Genomic DNA, 10,018 nt, shown 5'->3' with positions numbered 1-10,018 from the left:
TTAATTATATATTATATAAATAGTGTGCAGTTTTTTTACAATAGATGGTTTTGTTGTTTCCATAAAGTCTTCTTTTAATTAAAATACAATACGTAGTTGAAAGTTTACTACTCACTATACCGTCATTAATACAAGCTATTTATAATACTTTTTTTAAAATACCAAACCGGGTTATCAAACCTATTGTTTTAAAAATTTGATACGATTTATCACTGTAAATTCAATACTGAGAGACAAAACTTAATGAAGGTGATAAAGAGTCATTTATCATCGCCAAGACTTAATCTAAATATTTCAGGATAGAATACTAAGCAGTGGAAAAAGACTATTTCGCATTATAATTTCCAATTTGTTTGGTTCTTCAACAAAAGCCATTTATTATTTTCAAAAGCACATTTGTTCACTGATTATTTTAGCTAATTTTCGAATATCATAGTAGTATCATAGAGTATTTATCAGGTAACTTACAAAGATATAAATTTCGAAAACCAGTTAAACTGCTACTTTAAACAATTTTAAATTTAATATGCAGTCTTTAATGGTAATTTATCTCAATAATAAATTGTTTGCATTATAAAACTGAATATCAGTTCAAGTATATATTATGATTTATAAAGTTTCTTATCGGTTCCTTATTTTACATTAATTTGAATTGTAATTTGTGTACAGTTTCAATATACTGTACAGACCAACAGTTTTCTCCGTCTGCAGTAGTATCACCAGGTCTAAAGGTGTGTTTCCTTTAGAATAATCTTGCCATTAGCAGAAGTTTCATGTAGAGAAACAGTCCTATTCATTCCACTACTGTATTTAAGTTCAACTTTTTGTAAGAACACATTATCCCATTGACAAATGACATCTACTTCCAGAATTGGCCTCACTTTGTTTTAAAATCAAATATAACTAAAACCTAACTACCTAGACAATCAATTCTAACTGATACCCCAGATACATTATGTTTGGGTGGTGACTGTTATACAAATATACGAACACTACATCAAAAATCTTTATTGGATTTTCCTAACTGTATTTAAAACAATTTACATTTCCATCAGCATCGATGTATGTTGTAATATTTACAATTCCTGACGAGAGTGCCTCCTGATAGCCCTGAACACCCAGGGTCGGACTTTGTGTATATCAGTGAACACTGAGGGTACTGCTTGGTCGTAGCATCCCTGGTTCCACGACAACAGTCCGTACAACTTACCATTGTAGACGAGCAGATCCCCACTGTCACCCTGTATACAGAGGAGAAAAATAAATTGTACATATTCTGAGTATTTTGTCTGGTAAATCTCCTGTTTGCATAGTACGAGAATAATATTGTTGTAACGGTATAGAACCATAAATTGACAAGGGTTCCACCGCCATAAATTTAGGGGGGGATTGAGGGGGGAACCATATACTATTTGGTTCTAACATTTAAGGAAGGTTTAACCCCAACATTTATTATGTACGATGCTTCGGATCTGGATGTGATGTAATATGTCAAAGGTAAAATAATGTTGAGTATTTTTTTGCGATGTTGTAGTGAACGAAGAGAACTAGGGAAAGTAATTGAAAAGTGGAAGATTTTAGATTCTATAAGCTGGAAATAAGGTTGTGCGTTTGAAAAGTTTACTTTAGTACAGTATCTGAACAAACATATTATTCAAAGCAAATAGATTGGCTAAAGAAAATAGTAATTTTAAAAAGAGCAAGATCGATTGCTAGATCAATTCCTTCAGTAGTAAAACAAACTGCTACAGGATAAACTAGTAACAACCGCCAGGGAACAAATATTTGTGATGTTACCAACCAATCGGAAGACGACTTGGCTCAGTAAGTTGGTTTACTTATTGTTGGCCCTTTAACTTTGGCTTGCTAAGGATCCTTGTTAAATTTAGTTTATTAAACTAAAGTGTTCCCCTTTATCTACATAACCAAAATGTTAGCCGCACAAATATTTAATTTGTCTAAAAGGGGAGGAGCTGAAAATAAAATAGTTTTTTGAAAATACCTAATACCTAAATATAATGTGAAGAGTTTCTAACTTTCACCTATTATACTGGTTTTGTTTGCTACAGTTCCGTTTTATATTTATTAAGGTTTTTTTTACTAGAGTGCCATAGTAGGCCATACACTTTAATATGATTTAGAAATTGGTTCGACTCTTACTTTTTGTACCAAAGATTATTTACCTTAAACCTTAGATACCCTTTCCAGGGCTAACCGTGCAGTGTAATAAAAAGTACTAAAAGCCATTAATTAACTTTACACGGCAACTTTTGAAAGCGTTAACGCTATTTTATACGACCATTAAAAGTTTCGTTCGCTTAAACAGAAGCCATAGTCTTAAGACATTCAAAAGAAAATATAACCCGATAATATTCATATCATCATATCATATATTCATATATTGATTATATATTTCATATATTGGTTGATACATTATCAACAAAGTTATGTCATTAAAACAATCCGACACAAATAATACCATTATTGTATAACTACGATTTAATATTTTTTAACTATACAAGGAATAATTAAATATGCTTTATTGTAAAATATACGTACCTTGATCATATAAAATATGAAACTTTTTTATCTAAAAAGCATGAATAAATTTATCAAGAGTGGTGACCATAAAATCCTGTCCATTTCTTCACCAGGCCAATTGATGTGTAAAGCATATATTCGTAGAAAATACAGCCTAGTTGATTTTTTGTAAAATATGGAACAAATAATTGAATACTTGTTAAGTATCAATTTAAAACTCACCAACAATGTACAAAACTTGTTGTGGCCCTAATATGATTAATAATGTTTTTCTAAAAATAAAAATAAATAATAATAATAGTAATAAAAAAACTGTTTACAGCCCAGATGTTGTTAAATTTTCCCTTGCAACGGCCGGGCATATCTTGGTATCCAACCGGATGATATCATTGACTTTATATCAACAAATTGTCTACATAGTGTAGATATAAATTCTATGATGATATTCAACTTTAATCTAAGAATAAGATAGTTTTTATCCACACAGCTGTTTAACGAGAGTACAACACTGTATGATCTTGCAAACGTACCATTATCGACAAAATTATAAAATATAGATTTATCATATTTACAGCCCGTAGAACCCCACTAGCACGCGATAAAAACCATGTATATTCAACAAATATTTATATTAATAAGCTATATCAAATTAATGTTCAAATTCATCAATACAATTCTTACCCAGCAAGGCCCGTACACATGATCAGCTGCGGCGCAGAAGACAGTTCGCAACAATCGCCTCTCGTATGATTGTTGACACTCTGTCAAACACACTGGACTCACAGAGGTCTGCAACAGCTGATCTGACATCTTGGCCGTCTTCTGTAAGTTCATGGACATTTTATGACTTGGATGTTAAACGTTGCACGAATAGTAAAGTACTGGAAGCATGAAACGAAACTCAGAGAACCGTGGATAAGTTACACTTTACGTATTGCTCGAGGTTCTTGTTTACTGAGCATCTGTTCTAAAGCGATAAGCTATATGTATAAGTGTAACGTTTAGTAATTATGATTTTCCGCTGTTTATTATAATTCAACCATATGAGTATATGTATACTATTATTAATGAAATTATAACCAAAGATAAGATCAGGTTTGTTCTACATCTAAATAAATACATTTTTATTCTGGTTTTTCTTATATCGATCAGCATACAAACGTCTACTCTACATACCATTGAATTAAGTTGTTAGTATGTAAAAAACCATAATACACAGCAATGAAATGTATCTAATTGGTATTATTATTTAGCTAGCTTAAGCGTGGGAGTACCTAAATATCATCTTTTAATCACTCTTCAGGATAGTTTTCTAAAATATTCTACTTGTACTTGGACATTAAAATGCATTCTATTCCCCATTACGAAAAGAATTCTAAGTTCTTAATAAGTTTTCAATTGCTAATGGCAATCTCCAGTTCTATTTGGTTACATTTAAATAAAGAACAAGCTTCTTTATTGCACTAAATTTGCATTGGTTCTAATTTCAAAGGATTTTTGGATTCTGAGAAACACTCGAAATTCCATTTGTTATTTTCCAAATATAAATACAATTAGTAGACTAATTGAATATCTACCGTTTCATCTTAAAGCCTATATTTCTATACCTTTTCATAAAAACCACGCCTTTCTACTCCAGAATAAGATGGAAATATAATGAAGTGTTTCTCAATGAATCACTCGATGAAATCTTCAGTACAGTGTACTTGCGTCAGTTCGTCAACAAACTAATATCACAAGGATTTCTCAGTCGTCCGTTAAAACCTTCAGTATTTTTCAATGAAAGAATGTTGGTATGAAGTAACCCGGGAGGGTCTCCACATCACAAAACCAAATAGGATGCGCATTTGATTATTGCAAAATATATAATCCCAAAGAGTAGCCCTAAAAGTCAGTCATTGACGCCTTTTTACCTATTCGGGAACACGGGTTCGCTCATTTATCCACATCCACAGTTCTGGATTTAAGGCCAAGGACTCTACTACAATAAATAGAACATAAGCGTCAGCTTCCCGTTTAATATCTTCAAACCCATTTGAAATTATAATTCTTAAAATGAAGTTCTGAAGCTTTTTTTACAATTTACGCTTTTATAGGGGAAAATGCAAAACAGGGATTCTTTACGGTGCATTTATATTGGCGCCTATTCTTGGACAATATTATCACAGTCTCCAACATTTATTAGACACCAATTGCCGTCCAGGAGAAATAGGAACCGGGTCTTGAATCAATCTCTTCTAGAATAAATTACAATCATTTTAAGACGAGCACTACAGTTACAAGGCAGTTACAGTTGGTCTTAGACCTTTACTCTAACATAGCCTTACACAGTCCTTGATAGTCACCTCTTTGCTCAACAACCACCAAGAACCTTTGCCCAAGAACAGTTATTGCTGATCAACATATTGCTCACTTACCGTGGTTGAACCCCAGCCAGAGAGTATAGCTGTGCTATCGAACGGCAGTGAAGTGCGAGCCAATGGGATTGTCGACAGTGACGTCACACTATCAGCTGACGATGACGTCATCAAAGGCCTCCTCAGCCTCAGCAGCGCCACGTCGAAGGTCATGTTGCTGAAGCGGAACCTTGGGTGGATCAGCTTCTTGCTGACGTTGAACACTTCTCCTCCAGAACTTGCAAGGCTGCTGTGAGCTCGCACGACCAGGGTGTCAGCATCGAACCTGCGTTGGTTGAAGCTATTAGGTTAGTTCACTTTAAAAAGGCTTCACTTTTTGAATACTATGAGCCTGACTTTGCGTTTGTCCAACAACGTTGTTTTGTTAGACTTGCGTGTGAAACTTGCCAAGACGAACCGATCCGGTTCAGGAATGGTGATCGATTTTAAAAGGCAACACAGAACAAGAGTTTAAAGATATCGCTGCCTTGGTTTAACAATTTGTATTGCTAACGACAAAATTACAGAGAACAAATTTGGCTATCAAACCTTTAACATTTATACGCAACTGTTTTTGACAGTGGTTGAACAATTTTCGATGAATCATAATTATTACAGAGGAAGACTGTGAAGTTGTTTAAAATGCCTAGAAGTATAATTTTCTTATCAATATTTACAGTTCAAGAGGAATGCTTAGTCTGCATCAGATGTTTGATTTATCTTTTATGCACTTGAAAAGTGCTTTACACAGCTATGACCAAAATGCACCTCACACTTCAGCTTTGTAGATACGTTGTTTCGACCCAACTTAAAAAGTCATCTAAGTCTATTTCTTACGTAGGATCAAATATTCATCGTATATCATTCAAATAGCCCAGTTATTCCAAAACAACAATCTGCAAGTTATACGAGTAATTTTAGCTTCGCCAAATAAATTAATAATTCCTTTTAGTTATATGATTAGTGTCGGCAATGAGGAATTAATGTATTTTACTTAAACTTACTACTATACAATTTTTACTTTAAAATATGGTGTTTAGTATTTCCTCTTACTCCTCCTGAAATGTTTACTCTTTCCTGAAAATTATTTTAGAGCTAAAAAATTTAAACTGTGTAGTGATGAATCTGGTATAAAATACTTTCATGGTATGAAATATATGTATTTATGTTAAAATGTTGTACGAAAACTCACCCAACCAGTATAGAAGCTGTAGAGATCGCCCAGTGTTTAGTCACTAGAGCTCCAGAACCACGAAACTCCTTGTTAGACCATATAGCTACCTGGAATAGTCCGTAATGATTATACTGAGGACCTAGGGAACTAAGGATTTTATGGTAAAGAAAACACTGATTAACAAATAATGGTTTCACGAAAATGTTTAACTAAAGATATTTAACTAAAAAAATTCACAATATAAACAATATAAAAAATATTTATTTTTTATATTTATTTTTAAAGTATTTAAGATATTTTTATGAAATATTAACTAAAGATTTCTATTCTCATAGAATAACATTGTAATCAGGCTAAATGTTTACATTGGAGCGGTCTATACATTTTAGAATAGTAATGAAAACGTTTACCGTCGTAAGTGACAATGTTCATCTCGGTAAAACTTGTTACAAACAATTTACTCTTCTCGATTTTCATAATATCAATCACGAAAATGCCGAAATCTTACCTGATATGGGTGTTGCTTTATATCAGTGGAGTTTCCACCTATAATATATACTGCAGACGACTCTGGAGATGCTGCATCTGCAACAAATGTTTACATTTACTCATCTTTGAGATTGATTATGAGACCCTCACTGCGGTATCACTTACTCATTTTCCACCCGCAAAACATTCAGAAGCAACTCTTTGGATCATTATGTAAACAGATTTTTTTCTCCATAAATGAAAAAATACGTGGTTGTAAATAAGAGGCTAATTTACCTTAGTATTGTCTTGTGGCTCTTATTCTCACATGTCTTAAATTTCACATATTTACATGTCCAGATATGTCAACCAAGCAATGCATACCTGTGGCCACAGTATCTGATGTTTTATGCTTTGTATGTTTTATGTTTTTCTTCTCATGTTTTGTTTGTGTTTGTGTATTTAATGTTTCGACTACCTCATGAGTGAAGTTTGATGTTCTTGACTAAGATCTGAAGGTGACATAGTCGCCGAAACGATCGTCATCTGACTTTAGAAGATATAAGAGTTACAATACGATATTAGGGTAAATTAACCTCTCATTTATATGTTAAGTAATTCGAGATTACAAAAAAAGTGGTTACGTGTGTGTGACTTAAGCTGCTGTAACAGAATAGCTAAGAAGGCTGTGATGGAATTTTAAAACAGGATACACATTGTAGTAAAAAGGTTGATCTGAGGTAAAAGCTACGAACTCTTTACGTATGTTTATCAAATAGTTAAGGACATCCGGCTGTAGATATTCCTAATCAGTATTTTGAAGTTAACAATTGGACCCTTTTAAATACAAATGTTTAATATGAACAAAGTCAAAGTAATTTATTCAGCCAGATTTACAAACATTTTGCATTGGCCAAGTCGTAACTATTAAAATTGCATTTTCTTTGAAGAAACTAAAAGATATGAATAAAGTAAATTTTTAATAGGAAATATAAAACTACCTCAACTATTCAAAAGTTTCAATTGTAATCTTAATTGTATGTGGTTATTGCATAGTTATTTTCCATTATTTATAACAATTCCAAAACATATTCTATCCATATTTTCCCCTAATAAAATTACTTTAAACTTATTTCAATCTAAATTTAAATATATTTTTTTAGTTTTTTGATAGCTCAAAACAAAATGGAGTTCTTTAATGAAAGTTTGGTTAGTGAAAGAATAATATGAAATAATGTGTAATAGCATTGAGCAAACCCCCACATTAATTTCCCTTACACGGATATTACGACTGGTAAAGTTAACGAATGTTACAACTTGAACTTGACTTTACTCAGAATAAATACAAAACTTAGCTCAGTAATGAGAATTAAATTTAGAAGTCTTAACTCAATTAACGTTACTAATCATAAATTTTTGTTAACCAAAGGTATGGGAGATTTTTGATTACCCTAGTTTAGGAAGATTCAAAGGCTTATTATCTTAATTATTTCTAGATGTTTAAGAAAGTCTATAAAATAATAAAGATTCATATAAAATACCTGAAAACAGCACGCAATGGTTGGTTCCTCATGCAAACAAAAGTAAACTATAAGCAATAGAATTCTAATAAATATATTCTAATATTTTCTAGAATTAAATAATAGGTAAATTGTAAAAGTGACTCGAGACCACACAAAACTAGAATTCTCTTACCTGAAGCGGAAAAAAACAATAAAACTGTCACAATTGCTACTATAGGCGCCATAGATAGAAGATGTTGCCAGCATTAATCTTATTTGTCTACTTGTAATGCACTGATTTTACATATCTCACATATTGGAGAGGGGTACTCAAGTGATGCTGATAATTTGAGACGTTTAATCTCAAAAAGTCTCAGGGTCAAGTGGATCTTACAGTAACCCGAAAGGTCATATTTATTTATATGTTTATAATATTTTAACGCTTAAAGAATTTTATTATTTTCAATCTTATTATTTTAAGAATCTTATTATCTTAGTACGTCTCTCTATAAACCCCTCAACACGCATTATACTGAATGAGTTAAATGCACTAACCATTGGGCCATAGCAAAATGTAGAAAATTCAACTTCAAATTCAAATTCAACTCATTTCAATATAGCTTTAGAACTTGATCAATATTTCATTTTTTCATTTGAAGTGGAGCTTTTAAATTTGCAGTTATATAAGTTTTTACAATTTATTTGACAGTTTCATTAATAAAATAGGTATGTGATTTTATGTAAGGGGTGTGAAAACCTGCTGGATAAACAAAACACATATAGAAAAACAAAATTGTTCTTTCGTAATAACTGTTTGACACGCAAGGAATAAATAACTAAGATATTTTGTATAGTTATTATAGAACTCCGTGTCCCACCAAACAGTTCAATATGTTGTGAGTCAACTAAAGAAGCATGTATTTTGTTATCAAGGTTCAAACCAATTATGTTTTTGTTCAAACTCTTTTTATCTTCCACCCTGTCTCGTTTAGTCGTGTGTTGCGATTAGTATATTAAAACTCATAGGATTTTTACAATCCTTCCGAGATTTAACATTTCTACTCGTATCATACATTTAGGATGTGTTGGAGTGCAATGAAAATGTATCCGTAACAAATGAAGCGGTATAAAAACTAGTGTTGTGTAAAGCGTTGAAACTACTAATACTCCTGAGTGTGAAGTGTTGTCCTAAATATTTGAAACTAGACTAACTAAACTGTCGATAATCATAGTTTTTCGTTTTTCCTATCAACATATTATGGCGTTAGTGGACCTTTAACGGTTTCAAGATTGAGGAGAAATAATGTTGAAAAGATGAAGTTCTAAGGTAATGTATCCACCTGAAAAATTACTTTACATAAATCTCGGGAGCCCCTTTTAAAAGCAACGATTTTTCCAAACCTGACTTAGATCGGTTGATATTATTTGTTACACTAGTTTTACTTCATTTTTACCATATCGATCCTTTTTAAAGCTGTTTAGTAGAGTTTAGTTTTTATAAAATTGAGAGTTTACTATGTAAAACCCAAATTTCTTCTGTATTTGTTACATTCATTTTACTCTATCTTTACGAGCTTGAATATTTTTCAAAACTGCTTTAAAGTATTTTTAAACACACATTTTCTCTGATTTGTCATATAGAGAGGGTGGCCAAATTATTAGACTATACGTATGTACTGTAATTTAATGCCTTTTTTTGTTAGAAAACATGTATAAACTAAAATAAAACTGCCTAATTTGGTATGGACTACAGTGTAAAATCAATTTATATTATGCTTGAATGTTTTTGTATTGTTTTTGTATTGGTTCTGATGGTATTGGCAGCATTGAATCAATACAAAAACATTCAAGCATAATATAAATTGATTTTATACTGTAGTCCATACCAAATTAGGCAGTTTTATTTTAATTTATACATGTTTTCTAACCAAATTCAA

At 31.8% G+C, this 10,018-nt stretch overlaps 1 protein-coding gene across 1 annotated transcript; it reads right to left on the bottom strand.

Annotated features, from left to right (window-relative positions):
* Window positions 1-1,029: 1,029 nt before the first annotated feature.
* Window positions 1,030-8,385, bottom strand: LOC129004814 (trypsin alpha-3-like). Its single transcript, XM_054433458.1, has 6 exons — window positions 8,275-8,385; window positions 6,620-6,696; window positions 6,130-6,218; window positions 4,959-5,223; window positions 3,223-3,363; window positions 1,030-1,241 (listed from the first exon to the last, which is right to left on the bottom strand). The coding sequence occupies exons 1-6, from the start codon at window positions 8,324-8,326 to the stop codon at window positions 1,077-1,079; spliced, it is 789 nt and encodes a 262-aa protein (XP_054289433.1). The 5' UTR covers window positions 8,327-8,385; the 3' UTR covers window positions 1,030-1,076.
* Between the last annotated feature and the right edge of the window lie 1,633 nt (window positions 8,386-10,018).

Source organism: Macrosteles quadrilineatus, unplaced genomic scaffold (assembly GCF_028750875.1).
Source record: "Macrosteles quadrilineatus isolate MER2022 unplaced genomic scaffold, UCM_ALF_1.0 Scaffold_11__1_contigs__length_5352618, whole genome shotgun sequence".
Taxonomy (NCBI): Eukaryota; Metazoa; Arthropoda; class Insecta; order Hemiptera; family Cicadellidae; genus Macrosteles; species Macrosteles quadrilineatus.
This window is presented reverse-complemented; position numbering and strand designations above follow the sequence as displayed.

What these genes read in the sequence shown, in the direction of transcription:
- LOC129004814 (XM_054433458.1), bottom strand. Translation starts at nt 8,326, where the DNA reads ATGGCGCCTATAGTAGCAATTGTGACAGTTTTATTGTTTTTTTCCGCT. An exon ending in ATTGTTTTTTTCCGCTTCAG is followed by an intron (nt 6,697 to 8,274) that starts GTAAGAGAATTC and finishes CATTTGTTGCAG; the next exon opens with ATGCAGCATCTCCAGAGTCG. An exon ending in ACAGCTTCTATACTGGTTGG is followed by an intron (nt 5,224 to 6,129) that starts GTGAGTTTTCGT and finishes CAACCAACGCAG; the next exon opens with GTTCGATGCTGACACCCTGG.